Source organism: Vidua macroura, chromosome 1, assembly GCF_024509145.1.
Source record: "Vidua macroura isolate BioBank_ID:100142 chromosome 1, ASM2450914v1, whole genome shotgun sequence".
In the NCBI taxonomy this organism is placed as follows: Eukaryota; Metazoa; Chordata; class Aves; order Passeriformes; family Viduidae; genus Vidua; species Vidua macroura.
The window spans coordinates 6,637,995-6,664,691 of NC_071571.1; the positions used below are offsets into that span (position 1 = coordinate 6,637,995).

At 41.9% G+C, this 26,697-nt stretch overlaps 1 protein-coding gene across 8 annotated transcripts in view; it reads right to left on the reverse strand.

Annotated features, from left to right (window-relative positions):
* KMT2C (lysine methyltransferase 2C) overlaps positions 1-26,697 on the reverse strand; it is a 190,601-nt gene that overhangs the window by 15,839 nt on the left and 148,065 nt on the right. For 7 of the 8 annotated variants that reach the window (XM_053982904.1, XM_053982937.1, XM_053982964.1 and 4 more), the window contains 18 exons: positions 25,403-25,507; positions 25,004-25,051; positions 23,736-23,873; positions 23,524-23,556; positions 23,322-23,441; positions 21,132-21,270; positions 20,650-20,864; positions 20,460-20,533; positions 17,711-17,893; positions 15,225-17,093; positions 13,865-14,190; positions 11,282-13,098; positions 10,105-10,216; positions 9,076-9,154; positions 8,904-8,967; positions 6,622-6,854; positions 1,565-3,241; positions 108-320 (listed from right to left, as the gene is read on the reverse strand). In XM_053982904.1, coding sequence (XP_053838879.1) covers positions 108-320; positions 1,565-3,241; positions 6,622-6,854; positions 8,904-8,967; positions 9,076-9,154; positions 10,105-10,216; positions 11,282-13,098; positions 13,865-14,190; positions 15,225-17,093; positions 17,711-17,893; positions 20,460-20,533; positions 20,650-20,864; positions 21,132-21,270; positions 23,322-23,441; positions 23,524-23,556; positions 23,736-23,873; positions 25,004-25,051; positions 25,403-25,507 — 7,445 coding nt within the window. The remainder of the gene's footprint in view (positions 1-107; positions 321-1,564; positions 3,242-6,621; positions 6,855-8,903; positions 8,968-9,075; positions 9,155-10,104; positions 10,217-11,281; positions 13,099-13,864; positions 14,191-15,224; positions 17,094-17,710; positions 17,894-20,459; positions 20,534-20,649; positions 20,865-21,131; positions 21,271-23,321; positions 23,442-23,523; positions 23,557-23,735; positions 23,874-25,003; positions 25,052-25,402; positions 25,508-26,697) is intronic. The other variant, XM_053982922.1, reaches the window with a different exon arrangement.

Here is a 26,697-nt window from a genome sequence, read left to right on the forward strand (position 1 = left end):
CACCCTGTGCTCAAAATTCAACTTAAGCATCAATTTCACTTCCACTGGGAGAAATCCACTGTTCCACATGGCCTCTGGACTGCCTTTCCCAGCCCCTGCACACTCACCTGTTTCAGCTGGATGAAGGTATCTGCATTAGGATAAACAGCCTGCTTTTCTTCTTCCTCTTTTTTCCTTTTCTTGGACCGAGGAGCTGCCTTCTCCCCTGTCCTCTGAGCCCGCTTGTTTCTCTGCTTCTTGGTTTCAGGTCCTACATCTGCTCTCTGGAGCTGGCTGTTACTGCACCCAAATGCACCTTGCATCTGGGCTCCTGCAGTTTGCTGGTGTGAAAAAAAGAAGTGCAGCAGAATTTTTGACATGTTAATACACACTTCACTCCGATTTACTGCACGACTCTGAAAGCACAGGCACAGAGTAATAAATCTCACTGATAACAAAGTCTATTTTACTGGCAGGTGGAACTGCTAATCTGTCCCTACAGACAGAATTATGACCTCCCATTAACACCACTGATATCTGAAAACATCATTAAAAACTCACAGGCCAGTAACATTCTCTTTTGAATACCCCCTAAAATAAAGTTACATGTGCATGAAACCTTGGAGATGCTCACAAGGGCCTAATGAAAGACAGACTTGGTGGCAGAAGAAAGGCATGGAAGTTAATATAATACAAAAGTATTTTGAGGTTAGCAAAAAAAAAGTGTTGTGAAACCTTTCTGGATTGTACCACTTGCTTAAATACTTCCAGTACAAATCTGCAAAGCCTTTCTTCCCATGGAAGTACAGCTGGGTAAAAAGGATCAGGATCTAATGCTACAGGAGCAAGCCAAAAGAAAGCTCATAAAAAAAAAAATTAATTAGTATTTTAAACAGCTCTACATGACCCCTACCACCAGTATTCTAATATTCCTATGACATGTCTGAACTGTGGATCTTTAACAGCTCACAATTACCTTTACTTTTATGAGTATTTTTTTCCTTTAAAATACATTAAAGTTTTGTTTTAAGAATGAATTTGGACTTTAGGCAGTCAAAACCCTAAAGTAGAGATTAAGATTACAATAAAATGACCAACAAGTCTAAGTGTAAAGGGTATCCTACCTCCACAGAAAGCACTTTTCTTTAGGTCTGTTTATAAAGACCTTATAAATTAATAAAGCATACAAACGACTCAGGTGGAGTCACAGGAGAAAGGAGCACACAGACACCCCATGTTCTGTACAGGCACATATCAGTGAGTAGTTAGGAATCATACTGTAAAATCCTGCCTTAATATTAGGAAGTGGTATTTTCTGAAGACAATTTTCTGTAGAAAAATTCTTTTTTTTACATTTTAGTGACTTCTGAATATGCTAACCTATGAAGCCATATTAAAATTTATTCTTTGCTCAACACAGGTGATTTACTTGTGGAGAAAAGGCAGGAAAGAGGCTGAAGTTCCTTAAAGCTTTTTCCTCCACCCCTGTACAGGTAGGTTATGTTCCCACACATGCCCACAGTAAGGCACAGACTAGGCTGGACTGCTGCTGACCAGAGTGTAACAAAAGCAGTACCAGGCTCACCATTCCTTCAGCTGGACTCTGCTTCTCTGCTAACTTTTTATCCCCAGAAGCCTCTTCTTCTGCTCGGCCACTGTTCTCTGGTTTCTGATTTAGAAGAGATGAGGACTTCTTGTTTTTCAGCAGGTGTTTCAGCAGTTCATTCCCTGACTCCCCTTTGGCTGCCAGAGCACCGGGTGGCTGTGCTGGACTCGGAGCTGAAGAGCTTGGCTGTGAGGTGACCTTATCCTCCTCCACCTTAATACTGCTTGGATTTTCTGGTTTAGGCTCAGCTTGACCTGAACACTGATCAGTTTCTGCCTTTTCCAGTTTAACTTCTTGGAGGCTGGTGGCTGTGTCCATTTTAGCCTTTTCAGCCTCTGCATTCCCCCCGGGCTGTTTCTGGGACACGCTGCTGCTGCTGGGGAGCTTCCCCTCCAGCTCTGGGGAGCTCTCTCCTGGGTTGGATGTTGAGGGGCCCGTTAGCTCCACGGACTCCTGTTCATCCTGGTGCCGTGGCTCGTTGGGGGTATTCACTGTGGGGGTGGAGGTAGCATCAGAAATGGTTGGGGTTGATGGTGCGGTGATATCCGAGTGTGGAGTTGATGGGGCTTTTATGGACTCGGCATCGTCATCCTTTTTCTTTTTCCGTGTCCTTTTCTTTTTGCCTTTCTCTTCTGGGATTATGTCAGAATACAGCTGGATGAGAGACTGGCCTGATACAGGGATGTTTGCAGCCTGGGGCACACCAGTGTCCGACCCACATGGGGCACTGCCCCCCAACACTGGAGATGAAGGGACAGCAGAAGGGAACGGAGGCCTGACCTGGTTCTGCGTAAAGGCAGCCCCAGGGAGATTCCCAGGAGTTTGTTTTACGTTATGGAAATTGGGGGCTCCACCTGGACCAGCAGATGCATCAGGTCCAAAAGCTGCAGGTCCCACTGGCCTTCGCTCTGTGCTTTGCATAAAGTTGGTGGTGGGAGGGGAGGTCACAGCACCCTGCTGCAGGATCTGCCCCAGCTGCTGCTGCTGTGGGGACGGCTGCAGGGGCCGAGGGGTTTGCATGAAATCACAAGGCAGCTCAGAATTGAAGAAAGGTATCTGAGATAAGGATGTTTTGTTGCTCAGTTCAGGCCCCATCATACTGTGCTGCTCCAGCTCCATCCTCTGCTGCAGAGCTCTCTGTCGATCCACCTCCTGCATCAGCTGGATGCGCTGCCGCTCCTGCTGCTCCCGTAAGCGCTCCTTCCGCTCCCGCTCCTGGAAACTTTCACTGAAAGGGTTGTTGTCCTCAAACTCCACCCTTGGGGGTGGCCCTGACTGTGCAGCTGCATTTGGGCCAGGCACAGGAGCCGGTGCACCAGGAGTAATTGGCAGTGGTGTCATTGGAGGCTGCATCCTTGCTGGATTCATGGAAATGTGACTTGCAGGGTTTGCAGGTTGCCATCCGGATAAATTTGGCATCCTGGTGGGGTTGGATTGCCCAGGGATCACCACTGCGTGCTGCTGATGCTGGAGCTGCTGTGCCACCATGGGGAAGCTCTGCTGATTCATTGCTGGAGCTGCTCCCCCTGGAACCATGGGAGGCTGGGCCTGGACCCCTGGCATGATGGAATGCGGGGCCATCCCACACTGCTGCTGCTGCTGCTTGATCCGGTACTCCTCAATCAGCTCCGCGTGCTCCTTCTGCTGCTTCCGGATCTAAACATTGAAACACCCATTATTCACCTCTGCCACAAACTGGCTGTGTAAGCAGCATAAACCATGTAACTCACCACTGTAATTCCAGGAGACAACGAACCTCAGGCCAAACCAGAATTTCTGCAGTGTTTTTAATGCTGAACAGCCATTATTTTGTTAGAAATACTCCCCAGCCCAAGACCTCAGACAAAACAGCAGCATCTGGAAGTTCTAAATACACACCAAGACTGCACTGTGCTAGAGAATATATAAACCTAAACCAGCAGTGATCCTCGTCCTACAGATCTTGTCATCCATGCACTGAATACAAACAGTTTGGAACAGACAGGAAAAGGGCAACAGTGAGAATAGATGATGTTCACACATCAGCAACATTTTGAAAAGATACAATTGGAAAGGAAAAGTTTGCAGGAAAACAGTGATGGATATTCCCATTTGTTCACAGGCAGATCCCAGACATCTCATGTCAGATGAAAACTGCAAATGCTGCTTGAAAATTTAATATTTTAAAACCAAAATAAACTCAACATGGACACTACAAGTTACGCCTTGTAGCTTACACAAACAGGAGAAGTTGAGGGAAGAACACAACATTGGCAACTGGACAAGCAAGAGCCTTTCAGAAACACTGCAGACACATAACTAAACTAAAAATAGAAGGATTTGCAATCCACTGGTTGATGGTACATACATTATGGAAAATCTCCCTCTCACTTCTGTTCATTTGATTACGACTTCCACAGCTTATGTAGGGATAGAAAAAAACTCTGTAATGTATTTCTAATTGTGTGATAGCCCTCTCCTTTTATTTGAAGCAAGGACTAAGACAGAAAGCTCAGGGTAACAGTGATGCCACAGGACACACTTAGGGTTGAAGGACAGATGTACCCAAAAGGTTATTTACACAATAATCCCAGGTCCAAGCTGATTTATGAGCTCCTACTTGGCACTGACACTGCTGGATAAACAGTGCTACTGCACAGAGGCACTGACTGGATCCATCTGCACTGCACAGACCCAGTGCTCCAGGGCTTCTCCTGGTCCTACAGCACTAAACCTGGACTGGCTCTGTGGGGCTGTATCATGAGGCACCCAAAGCACCACATCCTCCAGGGCCTGCATGGGTGGATCAGCCATGACTGTCCCTGGAATGAGCTGTGGTGTCCCAGGCCCAGGGCCGAGCACACCCAGAGGCCCTGAGCTGAGCTGGAGATTTCAGCAGTGCAGGGAGGGCAGGGCAGAGCCTGTGAGCACAGGCACGGTGCCACAGGGGCCATCTGGCAGTGTCTGTGTGGCTCCATGCCTGGCCAATAACTCTGACTCACATCAGCTCCTGGGGCACAGTGAGCTCCGCCTGCTCCGTGCCTGCGTCCAGGACCAGCCACTCACAGGGATCCAGGAGCTCTTTTCTCTCTCCATATATACAGAGACTTTTCAAAAACTACCAGGAGCTTAATTGCAGAAAAATTACTTGATCTGAGTTGAAAGAGTGGCAATTTGCTTCCAATAGAAGGTGGTTAAAACTATACTTTAAACCTCATTTAAGCTCCTAAGAGGTACAGAACAAAATGCTGCTTATGATGCGGATGAATCAACCACTGGTCTGAATCAGTGGCTAAAGCGCAGTGGATGGCTTCTGCCAGCAGTGGATTAAACTTAAATTTAAAAATTACAAATAGGACAACTGTAATTATGGGGCAGTAAATGGATCTGCCAGCAATGTCATGGTTAGCAGCTGTTACTTCAGTCTAACTCCACCATAAGATTAGGCTGTTGTATGTATAATGAAGATTGGTTAAAGGGAATTTTTTTTGCATTTGTTCTACTTGTGATTCATTATTGAGACAGAGTAAAAACTTAACAAGGTAGAGATCCATTTGGATTTAGGTGAAATGTGCCGCTTTGAGCTTGCTAACATAAGTAAAATATGCTGTTTAGTCTGGTAACAACAGCACTAGCAAAACTGCCCCAGCTAAGAAGAATGCAAATTTCCAAGCTAAAGAGGTAAGAGATAAAGTCTCTTCAGACCTTGAAACAGACAGCGCAGAGTGACCCAGAAGTTCTCTCTGTACTTTCTGACAAAAACTGAGTACAAGTGTAACTAGCTGTAAGTGTAACAGGAAATCAGAAGAATGAATATGCATGAACCTATTGTGAAATTCTTGGAATATGTAAATTAGCTAGAGTAATAAAAAAGGATCGGGAGTTTTCAGGGACACGCACGTCCTTTGAAAGGGAAAAATCCCTTACATGCGTCCAGTGCTGAAATAAACATGTTGTCCCTACAAATCTTTATAGGAATTGTGGGGTCTTGATTTTTCACTACAATTCATTATGGAAGGGGAAAAAATAATGTAGAAATAATTTACCCACTCCATCCCTCTTCCACACAGTGTAAAGATGAGCCAACTAATATTCCGTCCAGTACATACTTTGTCTTGAAGCAACACAGGAGAACTCGAGGGTCAGATACTGCTCAGGACTTCATTCCAAGCTGTCTGCTGCCAAGTTTTTTCCTTCATATTAGTAAAGGATAATTCTAAAGCATTTTCTTTTTCAGCAGAACTAGTTGATCCTGACAATCATGCCAGGTAATTTATAATAAAAGTCTTGAGGAACACAGCACTAAGTACTGGTGGGCAAAGCATATTAACAAAACTATCAGAGGTTTCACCTCACTATTATCACAGTTACAATATGTGAAATTCCAACTGTATCTAAGGAAAGGAAAACAAAGCCCGGTGAAAGTGGTTACATGTAGAAACAGAGGCCCAGAAAGGCTGGGAAATCTCTTCCCCTGGAGACTTCCAGAACTTGACTGACAAAGTGCTGAGTAACCTGATTTAATCATGAAGCTACTTCTGCTTTGATCATGACTAAAAGATCTCCAGACATCCCTTTGACCTGTGTTATTCAATGACACAATACTGATAATCAGCATCTAGGAATGAGACAGACCATAAAACTAGTCTAATACTAAAGATATAATAAAAATAGATTTTCAAACTGTAAAAAAAGAAGATTGGGTTAAGACATTCATTCAAGCCTGAAACAAAGCCCTGCATGCTGAAACTTTTCTCAGAATGTTTCATTTTTGCTTTGCATGGTGCCAGTAACTCTGCTGCAAGACATTTTGCCATGGAATTCCCCTCTTCCCAAAGTACTAACCCAGCTTTTTGTCATAATGTTTGCCACAGAATATTCCTTTGCAGCTCCAGTGTTACCTACACTCCAGAGCAATGCTGTTACACATGCAAAACAAAACAGGGAGTGGCTCCTTCAGGTAGAGCTCCACTGTGTCTTTCAGAAGATTTAAAGGAAAGACTTACTACAGTGACAGCTCAGTGCCAAGGTGAACAGTCTGGATTCCAGATGATTACCTGATCTAGCTGTTTTTGGACCATACTTTGCTGCTCAGTAACGTGTTTCAGCTGCTCTGCATCCTCCTCTGGGAACTCCCGGCCAGCTTTCTTGGCTGTGCGCTGTTTGGCTGAGAGGGCCTTCTTGGATTTTCTGTGGGCTCCAATCTGCTCCTCCAGGTACTTCTGCTGCATTTGAAGAAGTTGTTGTGTATCCTGCAGCCATTCCTCGTATTGCTTTCTTTGTGAATCGTCTAGAGAGAAGGGAAATGAAGTGTGATATGATCTCATCCCGGAGATGACAACTCATCCTACTCTTTAAAGCTCAAGTTTAACCATCAGGTTCCCCCCTTATTTTAAGAACCTAGTGGTCAAATTCAGCCAGATTTGACAGAGAACTTGAAAGAAGTAGTATGTTCTTGGAGTGACTTGAGTAAATGACACAAATATCCAAATTACTGCATTTGTGAGAGAAACCAGTTTTAACACAGTCCATTTCAGGAGGTATCAGTCAGCTGTTGAGGCAGCAAACATGCACTTGCCAGTGAGCAAATGTGGCTTTGAGAACTGCTAGAGAACCCAGTGATTCCCTGTCCTGCCACAGAAGAGGGGACATGGAAGGTCTCTGGAAGTACTGAATTACAGAGATTAGGGAACAAGGACATAAACTTACAGGAAACACGGTGTTTGCAGAAAACTGTTGTACATGCAAAAATTATTTTTATTACAACTTCTAAGAAAAATATTAACATTATGAACACCATCAAATATTCATGAAGTGAAAGAAATATACTGTCTTTGTAAAAATCACTTTGTCAGTGTCAACCCTCAGCATGGGGCCTTCAGCACCAGTGCCATTTCATGGCCTCAAAGTAAATGTGTCTCATTTAGGCTGTAACTGAGGCATTGCTCTTCTCTGAAATGAGAAATGCTTGTCTGCCACAGGCAGTCCATTGCTCTTGATGTTTTTCTGGAGGCAAAACAACCATGTCTGGTAACACTTGACCGGCACTAAGCACAGAAAGCAAGAGAGAACACTGATGATGTCATTTGTCTCCTGATCACATTTTCAGTGAGCTAGGACACCATGAATAAGCACAGATCTTCCTTGTGAACATCTTTGTTTAACAGAGATACCACACAGCTCCACGATTTCAATATAACCATGTCCTCCTTGTGCTCCAGACCCTGCCACCATCTACTCCTTGAGTCACTGTGTCAGTGACAGCTTTGACTGAACAGCTCAACTAAACCTACTCAGGGTGAGCTACAGCCTCAAGGTGCTTTCAGGGAAAAATTCTGCAGAACTGATCCCAAAAACTGAAGGGACAATTGAGTGTAAAAACTGACAGTATGGTGAGAAACATGAAAGTACTGAAATTTTAACGAGTTCCAGGTAAGAGTAGCTACTACTGAACTGAAAACCAGATTTACTCAAGTGCTCAGAACCCACCACCACCCAGCCAGAGTAGGGCTATGCTGAATGCCATGTGGAATCCCACCACAAATAATTAATACAGATAATATTGCCAAAGCTCCTTACTGCATACTCAGTGCTGCTACTCCAGCTTCTGGAAAATGTGAAGGAGTTTACTTCTGTTTCTTATTCACAAAGATCAAGTGAAGTATTTGTAGTGATGGAAACACTTTCTTTTACACATGGTCTTCCTCTCCCAGCATATGCTCAGTTTTAATTTCTGCTAATAAACCTTTCTCATCACAGAGACTAGGATTCACAATTGATCTAGGGCAGGCAGAAATATGGAATGCAAAAAGCTAGTGCAGTGTACTTCTGCTTTCAACAACTGTGTTTCACCAGCCAGGCTTGTCTAACCAATGCCTGGAAAGCTTTTTCTGGTATTTGTTCAAATGACAATGATGCTGCACAAAACTTTCTGCTTCTGAAATGAAAAAGTCCATCAACAGACACACTTGTTCTGAGCTCAGAATACTGCAACACAACCCAAGACCAGGTTTCTGATACAGCAGTCTGCCAGTTAATAAGATTACTGCTCTCATACAAATCCAAATAATGTTAATTTTCTGTTTCCCTCTTCCCTTATGGTGTTTTGTTGATAATAGCTTCTAGGAAAAAAAAAAAAACGTTAACAGCATTTACTATACATCCCTTCACTACCTGGCATTGTAATGATGAAATGACTCAATTTTAAAAGGATGATCTTTTTGAGAGACAGTATCCATTTATGGATAGTTCGCTTTAAAGAAAACAGAACTGTAAAATGAAAAAAAAAAAAACAAAACCAAAAACAACCCATACAATAAATTACTAAATCTTTACTTACTGACAAAACCAGGACCAAAATTGGGAGGATTAGGTCTAGAAATCTGAGGTGTCAAACTTCCATCCTAGAAATTTCAGTAAAACAGACAGACAAGGATATTAAATTATGATTCAATTAAAATACCCCAAACTTAGTGATCATTATTGAACACTTTTGTTTCAAGTTGCCTTACCTGTGTAATTGCCTGTTGCATATGATTTTGGCCTTCACTGGTCTGAGCCCCTGGCACTGGCTGACCCATAAAGGGAAACCTGTTGAGAAACAGAAATTCTAACCTTGCAAACCAGCACTTTAGGAGAGAGAGAGAACTTTATTACATTCAACTTAAACGAAGCACCCAAATATTATACAAACATGCACTTGAACTTCTGTACAAAACCTTTTCAACATCTGGAGAATACAGACAGCATTTTGCCCTTGGTTGAAACCATTGCATATTACATTTTTCAGAGAGATGATGTAAATATGACCTACTGTGCTACAACAGTGAAAGCACACACACCAGTCTGTATTTGTATTTTATAATTTAATGAAAAACAGTTGAATGTATTTAGGTTTCATGGCCACCATCACAGTCAACTGGAATTGTGTAAATTTATACCTTGGGTAAGCCATTTATTATCATGGGGCACCAGACAGAGAAAACCCAGTTTGAAGGGCCACACTGAAAGAACAGGCACAGATCCTCCCTGGCCCATGGACTCCCCACCTACCCTAAGGACAGCCATGGTGCAGCCTGCACAGTTCATGGCTCCTTTTGTCCTCAGAAGGGATTTAAGGAGAGGATGGAACTTCCACTACTTGGGCTAAAATCTTACTTATACCCAGCATTAAATGATTTGCTGCAACATGAGGTTCCACTGTTACATGGCCACCCCCAGTTTCTAGCACAACCCGTGGGAGATGTGTCATTACCTAATCAGCAAGTGAGAAAACAAGAAGAGCATCAACAGTGAAGCCATGCTGGCCATGTTGACCATGACATGACAACTGGAACAGAAATCTGATGCATTTGAATACCTTTTATAGCTCCAACTGCCACACTGGCTTTATTCCTAGAAGATAATCCTGTGTGTTAGCATCAAATGCGAACTACAGGACAGAAAGAATTTTTTTTCATTTCCTGCACACAGTTTCCCTGAGCTCTGTCATTTCCTTTCACATTCTGTACTCCTAAAGAATGGCATCAAGAGTTGCCTACCTGTTCATGACCATTGGCGGCATCCCCATATTACTCTGTGCCATGACTTTGTTGATCCCCTTAAGAGCCACCATTTTTGCTTTCATTATTGGATCCGTAATCGCATCAAAATCTGTAAGACAAAAACAGCAGCAGTGAATCACACAGCTGAACATTACAAGCTGTTAAATGGAAATTACTTGTTTACATTTAGTTCATGCCTAAATATTCAATAAAACATTAACTGCATTCCTATTTCACATTAATTGTCCTCCCCACTTTGATATTCGAGGTTAATAAGCAGTTTCACATATCCTGTAGGAGAAGTTATTCCAGCAACAGCTGTCCTTGTTTTCAGTCACAACATACAAACAAAAGCAGGTCAGTCTGAGAGTCTGAGAAGGGCTCTAGACCAAATCTGGCCTATGACCCAACAGATTAATAAATTCTATTTATAGGTTTAAGACTCAGGAAGAGGAGTTGCTTCTGTGATCTCAAATGGCAACCGGCACACCATCAATAATATGCACTACGAGAGTGGCCTTGATGGTCACTGTAGTTACAACTTAAACAATTCTCAAAATTTAGTGTTTCATTATCAGTTAAATGGATGGTCTTGATTTGAATGCTCAAACTGCTAGGTTATATTAAACAAGCAACCACAGTTTTTCTTAATTTTTTAGTACAAGCAGAATTATATGTGATATTTCTGGGCCTTGCCTAGACTGTGGGTTAGTAATAGATTTTGATAATCCCTTTCCTAGTGGCACAAAAAATACTCCAAAAAAAGTCATAAAACAACCATAAACATAAAATTGATAGATCAAATATCAAGAAGGTCAGCTACTGCACTTGACCACTTAATTTTGTTTACAAAGGATGCATTTACTCCTTATCTCATGAGAAACTAAAGAATAAAGAGAGTATGTGACACAGCTGATGTCACAAACGTTATCAGTAAAGCAGAGTTACCCTAATCCTGGTAATGACAACAGGAGCCTTGCCAGAGTTCAGAATTCCACCTACATGCTCAATTTCCATACTCCCTTTGTACCTAGTAGGCAGGCTGATTTTTATTATGCCACCTTCAACCTTTACATACTTACCTGCTTCTCGCAGTCCTGTGGATTATTTAACTATTTGTTGCTGCATTTTTAGAACACCAACCAGAACACGGACAAACAGGACACCCACATACCAATATTGGGGAAAAATGGCTCCGAACGCTGGCGAATCATGGCTTGCATCTGTCTCTGCTGCTGCTGCTCCTGCCTCTCCTGATCCAAGAGGTCCTGCAGAAGAAGTGGCTGCTCCTCTAGCAGAAGTGGCCTCTCTCGGTTTTGTTGCTGAGCTAATGGCTGAGGGAGCATCATCTGCTGAGGACCAGAGATGCCGCTGGGACCAGGACGGTTTGGTACAGCCACAGTCTGATTAGATGTCTGTGCTGTCCCAAAGTTATGATTAGATGACTGACCCTGAATAAATCCTGGATTTGGTGACCCTTGAGAAAAATTATGGTTCATTCGTGGAACCATGGGCAGATTGGAATTTAAAGTGTTTTCCAAGATCTGTCCAGCAGGTGTCATGAGTGTTTGTGGAATACCTGATCCATGGTTCATTTGTGTGGGTGGCAGAGATTGAGATGGAGATCCCAGAGTTCTTGCTTCAGCATTGTCTGAGCTTTCACTAGAGAGCAAACTTGAGAGGACTGGGGTGGACCCAGAAATACTGCAGGAACTTACTGCTCCTTGAACAGGCACTGGAGCAGATCCCTGAGCATCTGGACTAGGCACAGCTGTATCTTGACTAGGAACAGGAGTTTTGTCAGGGAATTCTGGATTAGCAGGTTGTGCAGGAGCCTTTTCTCCATCCTTTAACTCCACTTCAGCAGCCTGTTGAGTACTTGTGGACTCAGTATTTCCATCACCTTTTTCATTTTCATTCTTCTTTTCCTCTTGAGTGTTTGGGGAAAGCACTTTTGTTTTAGTTTCATTTTCTGTAGCTGATTTCTTTGGTGGAGACTGGGTCTCAGCAGGAGCAACAGTTGTATCACCTTGTTCTTTCTGTTTGGGTTCTTCTGCCTTGCCCTGGATATCTAGTTTGTCATCAATGGGGACACTAAGATCTAGTTCTTCATTAAACATTCCTTTCTTATCCCCCACATCAAGGTCTGGGTCTGTATATGCAATTAAATCAAATTCCCCAGATCTCAGAAGATCATCAAGGTGAGGATCATTGGTTTCCAAATTATCTAGAGTGTCCAGTTCATCTCCTTTCCCATCCTCTGTGTCCAGGTTCAGATTTTCCAAATCCTCATCATCTAAGTCCTTGACTTCAACCCCATCAAGGTCTTTCACATCCAAATCTTTTACAGCAGGATCATCAGGATCAAGCTTTTCTTCCAGACCATCGCTTGGCTGGTTGGCAATCTGCAAGTTTGCAGATTCATCACTAGGTGCAGATGTAGACAAAGATGGTCCTGGGAATGCATCAGCAACTGGCTGACCCAGAGAACGCATTACAAGTGCAGGTGGGTTCTCAGGATTGATTTGATCCTGCTGGGACTGGGACATGTGCTCCAAACTCGCAGACATCTGCAACTGGTTTGGTATTCCTTGAGAATTGTGTCTCAGCGGCTCTGCCTGTCTCGGGCCTGGGAAGTCCTGCCTGGGCAGGAAGCCGGGGTGCCGCTGGTGCTGAGCTGCTGCATCCAGCACCGTGGCAGCAGCAGGGTTGAAGGGCAGCCTTGGCCTGCCATCAGGAGCTCTGTGACGCAGCTCGATGAACGCCTGGCCCAGGATGTTGTGCTGCTGGACCGGAATTCCCTGCGGGGGAAAATGCTGCGAGATCCCGGATGTGTTATTGATCTGTGGGGTGTTCACTGGCCGGGGCATGTCAATAGACAGGGATCTTCTCAGCTGTGGGGGAACTCCAGGGCGCTGCATGGGCTGCTGAGGACCGAGGAAACGTTCCTGGCCCGAGGGCGGACCATGGCCACCTCCTGGAAACCCATATCTAAAACAAAGCATGAAAGGCAAATCATCTTTTTTCTCATTGTCACGTGACTAAATAACTGTTCACCAAAATGCTTTACATGATGCATTCATCAAGATATTTAAATCAATGTTTTGACTAATTATACTTACATTTAAATGAGCTTTATGACTACAATAAAATAATTGCTTTAATTATGTTTAATAAACAACCTGTTTTCAATTTCAACAATAATAATAATAATGGATAGAAAACTCTGACAGTCAGAACTAACCTAGTAATTAAAATACAAGCTAATGCAATTCAGAGTAAAAAAATCTCAGTGTGTGGATTTAGAAATTAGTGAAATAAATCCAGATACTGAAAAAATTTATTTCTGAGAATGTATGTTGATACTGGTATTCATTTTATATTGAAGCATTCACTAAAAATGGCACAGACATAAGCTGATATTTGATTAGAAATTAGAAATTAATTTATTCATTATTAAGACATCAAAAATAAAGCCTGATCTTTTTTTTTAAGAAATGCCCCAAAAGCCATGGACAACAAGATGTTTCAGGTCACGCAAGTTTTACTAGTTCTGCAGTTTCTCCATTTATTTTTCTGAATTACTCCAAACAAAACACTGTAAAATACTTAGCGTAAAACACACATTCTAATGTTACAGGAAAACCCAATGCACGTACAGAGTTCAGGAAGGTTACCAGCTCCTGTAGAGGATTTTTCATCCTTTTTCTCTAGCTACCCCTGTAATACCATGAGTTTAAGAGATCCAAGAACTTACCTCAGACCATGAGGTCTCATCCCCATGGTGTTCATATCTCCTGGGAACTGGGGCCTGTTGAACTGCCCATCCCCAGGGAAGGGCCCACGCTGGTCCTTCGGGTACATGGAGAACCTTGGCCCGCCTGGAGGGACCACAGAAGACCGAATATTCCCAGGATAGGGAGGAGGAGGGCGGTTAAAGATCTGATTTAAGTTGTCTTGCTGCCAATGCTGAAGAGGGGCTGCATGGGGAGGAGCTGCTGCATCCTGCAAGGCCTTTTCCTGGCGAACTGCATTCTTCTTCTGCTGCTGCTGCTGTAGGATAATCTCACGGAGCTTCTGGCGCTGTTTACAAGAAAATAAATCATTATACTTGACACTGCAACTGACATCTTTTGAAGTGTTACACTCTGCTAGGTTAAGCCTTTTGGAGGAAAGAAATTCTTCTCTTGTTGCAGGAAAACATTATCAACAACCACAATCAGCTCAGAAATGAGAAGGAGGATCAAATGGTGCAGGATGCTGGTAACCCAACTTAACATCCAGACCACTTGGTGAAGTGTATGGTGTGATCCCATTCTACCATTTAATATGGAAGCTACTCTCTCTCATTTTTCTATTCCAGTAATGCAGGCCCTTTCAGCACAGGTAAAGTGCATTCTGAGAGACAAAGGTGACTAGAGGTCCACTGAAGAAAATTCAGCAAAAGGTTTTTACACTACAGCTGCAGAATTTACTCTTAACTCTGTATGATAAATACCACTGGTTTTCCATTAAATTCACTTCCCATCCCTCCTTCCAAATATAAGATTGAGCTGCTTTCCACAAGCTGAATGTAATTCTATCTCTGAGCAAGAGCTGCTTGCCAGACTTTCATGGACAGAAACCTGGAGTCAATGTGCCTCAAGAAGAGCAGTGACCAGGGAAGGATTCACCTCAACACACTGGCCAACTGCAAAGTCAGACATGTGGTCTAAGATCTTTGCCTGTACTCCCTTCTCCAGCCAGTGAACAAGTTGCTGACAATCAGTTCCACACCTCATTTGTTACAGAATAGAACAAACTGACCTTTTAAATTGTTTTTTTCCTCAGACTGTAGCTAAAAGCACTATTACAGACCAACCATCTATGGCTTCAGTGGCTTCAAATATAGCCTTTGCTTCTTTTTTGGATCTTGTCCAAACTCCTTAAAAATTACTGATGTTTCTGTGTTCTGTATATTGTGGTTCTATCCACAAGGACCAAATGAACATATTAAGTAAACTAAGATAATTTGTATCTTACACATAGTTATGTTTAATGGCAAGAAACTTCAAGTATTAACAAGAATGGGGGAAATTCCTCCACTTCCAGAATTTTAGTATCATGAGAATTCTCACCTGTCTTAACTTCTCAGTATCTGCTTGAGACATATTCATGGTGTTCTGTGAATCTGTTACTCCCGTGGTGGGTGCTGGCCCAGGAACTTGTGAAACTTTGGGAAACTGTTGTCCTTGAGAAGTCATTGGAGCATTTCCAGATGCACTGAAGGTGGCCTCAGATCCAGGCCGCGGCTGTTCGGCAGCATCATGGGCCAGCTGGCCAGGTCCAAAAGATTCTGGCTGAGGTCTTGGAGTCATTGGTGGTTGATCATATGGGTCATGTGCTGGAGTAGCTGCACCATGGCTAAAGGAATCTGTTACTGCAGGTCCTGCAGACCTGGGAGTTTGAGAACATGGGTCTGATGGCCTGACAAAAGTGCCCTGCAACCTACTCTGTGGTGTCTGCAGGAAAGGATCTCTACTTGTTATTAGTCCTGGCCTTGTCATGGCAGGTCTGTTAAAACTCTCAGGAATCCCTGGCCTTGGGGTTGCTGGCTGCTGAGAGTAAGGATCACTGAGAACTGGCCGTGGTGTTCCAGGAGGTTGGGCATAGGGATCAGAATGTCTCTGGTTTGCTGGGGACTGAGCAAACAAATCTGCTGGTTGAGCAGGTCTTGGTGTTGGTGGCTGCTGCATATATGGATCCACTGTGGTGGGACGAGGAGTTCCTGGGGGTTGGGCGTAAGGATCAGCAACTGGCCGAGGAGTACCTGGAGGCTGGGAGTAAGGGTCCTGAGAAGCTGGCCTTGAAATGGGCCCAGACTGAGGGAAAGAATCACCCTGCTGGCGCCCTATCCGTGGCGGATGGGCAAAAGGCTCCTTTATTGCAGGGTGGGGAGTGAGGGGAGGCTGGCTGTAGGGATCATTGGCCTGGTTATGGGAAAAGTTATCCACGGGCCTCGGTGTCAGAGGGGGCCTTTCATAGGGATCAACAGCAACGCGCCGGGGCGTGGCTGGCATGGAGGAGTAAGGATCCTGTGGGGACTGAGGAGGGCGCAGAGGAGTTTTGAAAGGTCCAGGGCTCCCATCCACAGGAGCAGGAGTCGGAGTCAATGGAGGCCGTGCATAGGCATCAGCAGAGGCTACTCTCTGTCTCTGAAACGTGTCAGTCCTAGGAGCCGGCTTAGTAAACGGATCGCTGCTGCCAGCAGCTAAAGGAACCTTCCCCGACTGCTCCATAACTATGGGCGACCGTGGGACTCCCAGTGGTTTGGAGAACTGCTCTGGTGGCAGGACAGGCCTGGGTGTGTCTGGCGGCTTTGCATAGGGATCGCTGCTACCTGGAGATGAAGAACACGAGTCCCTGACTGGTGAGGGCCTGCTTCCTGACGGCTCCCGAGATATGGAGGAGGACTGTGCTGCACAGGAATCTAACGGGGCAATGGTGTTCCTTCTGACAAAGTTCTGGTTGATGGGTGCTGGTCTGGGTGTTCCCACCATTTTAGCATAGGGATCCATCGGAGAAGGAGGCCTTGTGTTTGTGGAACCTGGAGAAAACATCTGTTGTGATGATGTCTGAGGAGTCTGAGACTGAGACAGCGAATCGTGTACCGGGATTCGGGAGGGAGTGGGAGGTGGGGCCTGTGGCTTTAGGAACACATCATCTGAGGACGCTGATGTGGGCGTAGCAGGGAGCTGCTGCTTTGTGAACAGATCCTTATGGAATGTCTGTTGTGCAGGAGACATACTTCCATTGCCAGTCTGCGGCGTTAAGGGGCTCTGGATCCCACTGCTCGGTGTGTCTGAGCCAGACTGGTTCAGGAGCTGCTGTGAACCAAACTGCTGCTGCTGCTGTTGCTGCTGCTGTTGCTGCTGCTCATTTTTCACCTGCTCAAGCTTCTGTGTGGCTTCTATTTTGGCCTGCTGCTTACTTTTTTGCCGCATTTGCTGTTTAAAAATTACGAGGAAAAATGTTACACTTCTAAGTTTAGGGTATACAAAATCTTTCTAATGACTGACTCTATAATTAAAACATTAGGACATATCCAGTATCAGTTACAAATAATTGTAAATTTTAAATGCAATGGGAGCAGAGAGTCCAGCTATTTGTGAAGATCAATTACCTTGATCTTGCTTGCCTGGGAATAAGAATTTCCCAGGCTGCCTAAAGAGCATCACTGCTTTCCAACCTTATGCTCTGGAGACAAAAGTTCCTGACATGCAGCACTGGTGTGGGTTTTGAGAGACATCCAGCCCCATGTGAGGCAGCAATGTGCAGGACAAAGTTACTGCAATACAGGGTATATAATAAAAACCTACTGCACCAGCCACCCATGCAGAGAAAGAAAAACCTGTTTCTATAATACACAGGATTTAAGAGTCAAAATTTAAAGAGTTTTTTTACTAACAGCTTATCTCCTGAAGACATCTATTTTCTTCCCAAGCAGAATGGCTGACTGTATACTCTTCTACAAAGAAAGATTCAAATTGATTTTATTACAACATATTCCTACAATGCAATAAAAAGCAGGGAGAAAATAACAAAAACCTTAAATGCTACACACCTGTCTGAATTTCCATTCCTGCTCATGTTCTGATTCCCTCTGTTTTAATGGATCTTTAAAGAGGTCGGAGTCGATGCGTGAGCTGGGATCAATGCTATCCTGTTGCTGCTGCCTTTTCATGGAGTCATTTGACATCTGTACTTTATTGATGCGCAAAGCAGTTCTGTTATCTCTGGCTTTTTGCTGGAAAAAGAGAAAAGATGCAGTTAGACTTATTTTCTTCTACTAAGTGTACACACTGCATCTGTTATTCCTACAAAATCTATCACCAAATTATTTGTACAGCCTGTTTTAATCCAAATGCATCCTCGTGGAAATGACATTATGCACTTTGGAAAGAACTCCAAACAGAAAAATTTCACACCTCTATGGAAATTCTGTTGCTTAATATATATGGAAGGAACTAAGAGGTTACTAGCAATTAGTAAATTAGTAAACCTATTAGCAAAGCTTTTCTATACAGGAGGGTGTCTGTTCCAGGCACTGTGCTGTGCCAAGAAATCGTTAATCGCACCAGTTTACCTTTCAAATCACATATTGGTGTGGTCTACAATGTGAAGGCTGAGCACAGCAGATGATGCTTGGATCAATAAAGGCCACTAATGTGGAGAACTCCAATGACAAGAAAAATACAGTCTAGTCCATTAAATGACCTCTAAAGATCTGAGTCTGTTAACAGTTAATAGTATAAACATAGGACATGGGCTTATGGATCAGGAAAAACTGTATGGAGACACAGCAATTCCTCTTCAATGAGGCATTTTACAGCCATAGTGACACTTTAAAGTATCTAATGGAAGTTTCAAAGAGCCTGTTTTACCACCAATCTAGGATGTGATTACTTTTCTGAACCAAACCCTCACATCCTCTTTTTCACAAATTTATCTGCAGCTGTCAAGTAGGGGTTGCCTAGAGGAAAAGCCTTTAATACTTCCCCCCAACAATGAAATACGGACATGGATGAGAGCACCAATGTCACAGCAGCAGAAAAATCACTGTCATTTTTCCCTGTAAGTGATGGGATTGTGCATGCTAAGTAAAGTAAAAAACCTACAGTGAAAATTTGCTAATACTTCTCTGAATTTCATTTCAGCCTTCACTCAACCCCTCAGAGTGAGGTCCCTCAGGAGAGGTACCACAGCAGCTTCTTGTGTGCCCAGTGCCAGGCACACCAGCAGGAGCTGCATGGCAGAAGCACAAGGACTGTTCTGAGAGGAATTAACCACATCCTGCTGTGTAAATACTGGTGTGCAGGAGCATGCACTCTCCTCCTGTACGTAACGGAAGTAATTTTTGCTGCTGACTTTTGGATACCCATCACAAGGATATGACTGCATTTTTTAAGAACAATGAAAAATAAAGCAATCAGCAATAGAAATAATTGTGAAGTGGTAAATGCCACCCATGTAAGTGGGTGTTAGAAATACCACAAAGAAGAAATCACCAAGATTAACTATAGCATGGGCAAGATGACATAGAGGTCCAAAGGTGCTGAAACTGCAACACTGAATAAAAAGCAGAATAATGATGATGCCTCAGTGATACAAATGAGAGAATTATTCTTTCAAGTGGAAAGGGTTTCAGAAAGATCAAGAACTCCACTTCTCACAATGCGTTTAGGATATGATTTATCCTCTTAAGCCAGAGATCACAGCAATTTTGAATTTAGACAGCAGAAGATGATGCAGTACTGCTAAACTCTGAGTCATCAACATGCAGAGGAATGAAGTTTGTTTACTGATGGGACTATATGAAAAAAGAGCAGGTAGAGAAAGGCTATGAGACTGAAAACTGCAAAATCCACAGAAACCTGCAAAAAGAGAATGATCATCCAATTGCTGCTGTGAAGACACAAAGACGGAGAGAGAATGGAAGGAGAGAATGGAAGTTAAAGAAAAGTACATTTGCCAACAATTGTTGGGAAAGTCCAAAAGATTCAGTAATACTTTGTATGCACACAGGCTTCAACAGAGGCATCAATAAAGCTTAAGGGTCACCCCCTTTGAATGGCAGAAGTTCTGTAGGGTGAAATTAATGACCGTGTAACTCCAGATAGCTGCTACAAGTACCTGTGCTCACTTAACTCAGATGTGAAGAAGGTGAATGATTTTGGAGAGAAAAATGGAGTCCTTCATACTCCCCACAAAATGGTACCAGAAAAATGGTATCAGAAGGTATCAGAAGAGTTTCCATACAAAACAATACAAGAGAGTGAGCAGACAAAGGGAACAGTAAAGCAAGAACACAAGGAGTGGAAATAAATGAGGAAAGCAGAGGTGTGAGCACTGACACCTCTGGAATTGTTAGTTCAACAGCTGAAAGACTTCAGGAACTCTAACAGGGAAAAAAGAATAGGCCAGTGAGAGGGGATGATGAAAGGGAGAGGAATCTCATGATAAGTTGTTATTATCCTTCTGCAGAAACTGGTGAGATTCTGTGTAGAAAGAGACAGAGCAAGGATGACTTGAGGCATGAATCAAATGCAGCTGAGAGGCAGTGGAAGCCACAAATGTTCTCATCTCAGCTGATGTCATTAGATTGCACAGTACTAATAGAATTTATTCCAAGACTGAAAAACAAAGAATACAGATGTAAGTATTCAGACTTAAATTAAAAAGGTTTTCTTGGAGTAAGGAAAACTTTCACTAAACTTAAAACTTGAGTTATTAAAAGCAAAACAAAACACAACCTTATAAATGAAATGTATGTTTGCTGGAAGCATGCAAATGCAGGTGGAAATTGTTCTTACCACATAGGGAGCCCTCTCTTGAGAGCTTGCTTTCCTCCACAGTTTAGCAATTTGCTTCACTCTTGTAGCCCAGTCTGCAACCAAAAAATGTGTCAATACACAAGGCTGTGATAAGTCTACTTGAGATACTTTCAAATCAAGATGCACCAATTGCTGCAAAATATTCAACTTGATTCAGTATATCACTCACCTGGAAACTCTTCCTTCAGGTTAGGGAAGTTGATATTTGTATAGAGAACAGGTGCTACAGTTGCCATTTCACCCAAAGCTTCTTCTTTCTCCCACTTTAGGGTGCTTCTCTGAGCATTGGACATGGTATCACCTTCACCCTCCAGGGGTGGAGCAGCTGGTGCCCATGAGCTGTTGGGATCACTCACCACTGGATTGAACGCTGGATTCTTGTCCCTGACAGACCAGAAAAGGGGCTTGTTTTACAGATTGTATAAAAACAACAAAACAAACCAAGCCTCAATTAGCTATTTCAGTTTGCTATTTCATTCTGTTTGCTATTTCAGCAGTGAACACACTGCAAGAATACATAAGGTTTTGTGGTCAAGAACTAATAATATCACATTATTAGTAACCAACAACACCCTCCAGGTGTTTTTGCTACTAATAGTTTTTTTTAATGCTAAATACACCAAATATCTTTTACTCCCCATATGGACTTACCTGGCATCAGTGTATGGCTGCTGTGCAATGGGAGCGAAGGTGCCCAGCCCACCTCCAGCAGCCAGAGCCGAGTGAGGAAGATGAGGGTTGGGGCCAATCAGACCATTTATGAGGGGCACTCTTGGAAATGCATTCTCTCCTGGAAAGAAGAAGTTTAAGTTACTCATTTAAGTTTTCAAGGGTGACTGCTTCTAAGGCAGAGGTACAATGTCTCCTCTAGTGAAAAATTAACCATTTTTAAAAATTTTACAGTGCTGACCTTACTTTTTTGGGAAAGATTTTAAATCAGTTTAAAATCCTCCCTTGTATGCTTAAAGGATTATTTTCTACTCTATCACATCCCTGGCACAGATTTTTTTTTCTTGTCTAAAATACAATTTTTTTCAAAAATGGATTCCCAAAACTTTTGCAGTAGTCCATGCCACAGTACTGCACCTTCTATTGAGGTAATAAACTTAAAAGCTAATGTTCTTCATGTTTGTTAGATCCAGATACAAGCAGCAAGCCATGGAGAAGGTAGTTTTCAGTCCTTGCAGGATGATCATTAGCCACCTGAATTAAACATCTCCTCTTCTGAGACTCCTGAGCATTGTACCAAAGTAAGTCTCATTATCTACTAACTCCCTAATTTGTAACCAATGAAACAGATAACTCTACTCAAATGAGCATTAACATTTTCTAATTAAATGTCCAGTCTAGCAGTACGAAGCCAGAAAATGTTATTTATTTGATTACAGTATTACAAATGTGGTACAGGCAGATTCATTTCAGCAGATGGTATTTGCAGATGTTACTACACAGAATTAATTCTGGCCCTTGGATCCCATCACTTAAGTAAGATTATAACTGTTGCCCCAGTATTTCCTTAAAGCACAGAAGTAGCTCAGGAATCAGATGTATCTGCAGGATGACATGGTATCATTCTCCCATTTTAGGAGATTCTTTCTGATCTAAAGGTTATGTAAGCTATGCAGCAGCTACAGCTGTAACACAAAATTTAAGAGAGTGTTACTGTGCTGGTAAACAAACACAGCGACTAACTGTGAAGACCTGGCCAACAAACAGGATGGAGTCAGGCCTCTGGTTTGCACTGTGTGCTCACTTGTCTTTATGAGAAGAGAGTAATAATTTTATCTGGAATTGCTGAAACTTGATGCAAGCTTCACCACTACTGAAGCATTTATCTGTGGATCATTCCACTGGAGCAGAACCAAACTGTAAATCCAAAACTTTGTTATCATGGCAGTTCCCACAGGGAGGAGCTGAACAATCTTACAGAGCCCAAATGCTGGAGCTATCCCCAGTACTCAAGTACTTGGGAAACAGGCAATGGTATCTACATTATCTTTTGCTTTAAATCAACTCATTATTTACTTAAAACACTCTCCTTTCTAAGAGGTTTTGAATTATTTTGTTTTTAGGAAAACTGATCCAACTAGGAAACAAATCAGTTTTTTTCTTATTATTAATTCACTGGTCAAATCAATTTGCATAGTCGTTCTTTGTAGTACCAAAGTAGTATCAAAGTGTGGACACTCTTTACATGAGCTCACAGAAAACCCACTAGAAGTGATGTCTGATGAGGAAAGGAGCACATTCAATTATATTCACACATACTGCTTATAAAAACAGCTCTACTGATAACATTAATATCTTGCCTTCAATACAACAGCAAGACGCTGTCTCTAACTCATGGTAATTTTAGTAGTGATGAAGAAAAATAAAGTATAATTTCCAAGATAAATTTTAAATTTGTTTAGCCTCCTTCCTATTAGGACTAGCTAATACATGAAACTGCATTCTTACAGATATTAAGACTCAGTAAATCAGTGTTACATAGAGCCTTGCCTTACCCTTGAGGAGGTACTCAAAAGTAATTAAAGAGTGTCAGAAGAGAACACATGCTTTATCACAGACTAATTTCCAAACCATCTAAGTGTCAGCTAAAGTAAAAGCACCAATATGTCAGAAAAATTTCAGATAACTGTCCTTTTCTATTAGCAACATTTACATGGATGTTAATCACATACTCCCTTCAGAACAGGTTTAGAGTAATATTTCACAAATTAACAATGTCAGATTCCACAATTTTGCACAGCATAAGACGAGTCCTACATCCACATCAGCATTTAAAAGGTGCACAACTCTCCTGGCCAGACTGCTGCTCACAGAGGCACCAGAGGAACATACCTTGGCTGTGCAAAGACATGAGCTGTGGTGGGGGAGGAGGCTGTGGCAGAGGAGCTGGCTGTGGGGCTGCTGGACTCAACACAGCTGTGAACAAATCTTCAACATCCTTCCCTCCCAGCTCTGCAAAAAACACTCTGCATGAGTTGCTGGCATTGCTTGTGAACTGTGTTCCATAAAAGATAAGGAGGATCAGAACACGTACCTGGGATTTTGTACAGTTTGCCAAGAATAGCACCTGGACAAAGCAAAGGCAACACAGGGTAAGTAATCATCAGACAAGCAATGAAAGTAATTGTGCAACCAAGTCCAAATAGGTCTGTTACAATACAGAGATGTGTCATTTGGGGGAAAGAGAAAAAGATGATTTCTACATAAGTTCTGGAGAAGACCAAGATTAAGGACAAAAAAAATTACCATCTGTGACCATTTTGTCTAGCTCTGGACTGAGGATTTCATCTAACTGCTCTTCACTCAGTGACCGTGAGCTCTGGTTGACATTCGGCTGAGGCAGAGAAGAAGGATCATCAGAGATGGGGCCAATATCCAGTCCAGCTGCAGGAAGAAAGAATATTAAATTAGACATGAATAGCAAATTTTATTAGTACTGAATAAAAAGCATAAACCCTATTTCCTTCCCCTAGAATTCAGCTGTCAATTAAACCAGGACATTCTAATATTTGAAAGGTAAGGCACAACAAAACATTGATTAGAAGAAGTAAAAACACCTTCCCACTCTTTACCTCCAGTTTATTGTATTGTTTGAGGAATGTTAATTGAATATAATGCAACTGGAAGAATGGGAAGTAAGACTACTGAGTTTTGAATGTATAGGTTTCACAATATAGTTCCACTTTAAGTATTTTTCACATTTTGAAAAGAATCACACCAGTAGTAAACGTGGTTCATGCTCATGTACCTTAAAGTTCACTTCAAATATTACACAAAATATTTACTGAAATGCTGTTGACATGTAGCCAATATAAAACAAATTAGAGAAGTTTCTCTTTAAAAAACAAATCCTAACTATTATGGGTTATGTCAAAGTTTATTTGTTGGCACTAAGAAAACAGAACTCACTACATAAATTTCCTAACATCCCTTACAAGTCAGTAAATCTCTCAAATGAGAAAAAATCTGGGGAAAAAGAATTATGTCTTTTAGTATTTAAAATATATTTATGTAATAATTACTAAATAACCCCAAATTTAAAATAATGAAACATGCCATTCTACTTATTGTCAACCTGTCTTTTGCATAAAGTGATGAACCATTATCCAGTGAAAACAAAAGGATACTTACTGCTTTAATCATGCTTTCATATATTCACTTTGATAAAAATGCTTTTCATTTACAAAATATACCATTATGATAAAAACTACACACTACTACAGGAAGTAATATTTACAGTGGCAGCAAGAAAATGCATGGGTTTGTATGATGAAACACAAAAAATGAGGAAGGTTTTCAAAAGCTATAAGCAAAACTTGATGCAGGACTCTTAAAGGCAGAGTGCAGAGTTTAGAGGTCGTGTTAGACTCAAACACCACAAAGTGGAAAATGAAACATGAATTAGTGACACAGTAAAGGAGAAGCAATTTCTACACATGCAGTTCTTTCAGCTAAAACCACTAGGAAAAGAGGGCTACTGCTAACCATGGATCATCCATTGTTTAGATTCTTACCAAATGGGGAGGGTGAGTTCTCAACCTGGAAAGTGCATAAATCAAGACCTACAGGACCCAAACCAGATAAAATGGATGATTACAACACGAAAATAAAAAAAAGTAAAGAAAAAGCTGCATGCTGAAAAAAGCTACGCAGGTATGAGAGACAACAGCAGCTACATTTTATCTTCTCTTAAGCAGCAAAGCAAAGAGCCAAGTAAAAACAAAATGTTGACAAGTTTGGGCATTTTTTTTGGTAGAATAAACCAAAATTGTTCCAAATCAAGGTATTCTTAAGACATGAAAATTGTATCTGAAATGACCTAGAGCAGAACCTACAGATACAGTACAACAAATACATCTATAATAAAGAGGAAAAAAGGAAGCAATAGGGAGAGACCCTATGGACATACATACCTGAATGATCTCCAGACTTTACCAAATCATCAGAAAGTATTCCAAGAATATCATCATCAGTATTTAAGACCTCAGAAAGATCAGCTAAAGGATCATCGGTGCTACCTGTAGAAGATGCAAAGAACAAAATCAACATTTCTACGTCTCTGGTGATGTTCTTGAGCTGCAACCCCAAGCACAGATGTACCAAGCTCTAAGGGTCTCCTATGCCCAGGTGTCCCTGGGGTCAGAGACTGTGCTGACCAGCAGCCCCTCCCTGCCAGGACTGAGCCACCTGCACATGCTTACGTTGTTTAGTCTTTTTAGAAGTGATAATGTGATGACATCATGTGAAACAAAGACTGGATGATTCCAGGGGAAAAATAATCCCAAAAAATCTACTCTGAGCTTGCAACCTCTGAGACAAAAAGGCCCATGAATGTGTAAGTCAACAAATAGGTTTTATATAGGATAGCTCACAGGAAATCTACAAGGAGTGTTTTAAAAAAAAAAAAAAATCAGTTACTTCTTTTACCACCACTCTCTTTCTTAATACAGAAGCAACTGGTTACTGCACCCTGATAGGGAAGTAAAATCTGGAGCAAGATTAAATAAAAGCAAGATTAAATAAATAGAAATTGAAGATGATACATTTAAGATCAGAAGAAAACTTGACAGAGTGGTAATGGCCAGAGGTAGAAATGTCATGTTTGTTTGCCATCCAGGAAAAACTAGCCTGGTCTAGCAATAAATTCTTTAATATTAAATAATAAATTCTGGATACTATTATCTTCTTGACCTCCAATTCACTAGAGAGGAATTACTCCAAATGGCCCATCTGGTTTTATTAACTAGTTGCTTTGGACTATTACAGATGTGCAACATTTGCAAAAAATGTTTGACAAACAAATAAAATTTGAGAAAAATATTTTTCACTAAAACTGCAGACTGTCATGACAACATGAGCAATCACTGTCAGACTAATAAAACATGATGAGATGGCAAATATAAATTTAATAGAAAAAACGAATTAATACAAATCATAAAATATACAATGTGGAAAATAAATATATGGCCAGGTTGAAGAGGGACCAGAAAGCCAAAGAACACACACATTTCAGACAAATACAGATGTGTTTCCCATTGTTACAATCCAATTGGCCCAGGAAAATATACAGCTTAATTCAGAGCCTGGTGCCAAGGACTTACTTCTATCATGAGGTTACTTTCCAAGATACTAAGTTTAACAATGAATTACAAGTGTCTTCTGCTGATTTTCAGAGACAACCCTTTTCCCTTCCATTACCAAGTCAAAA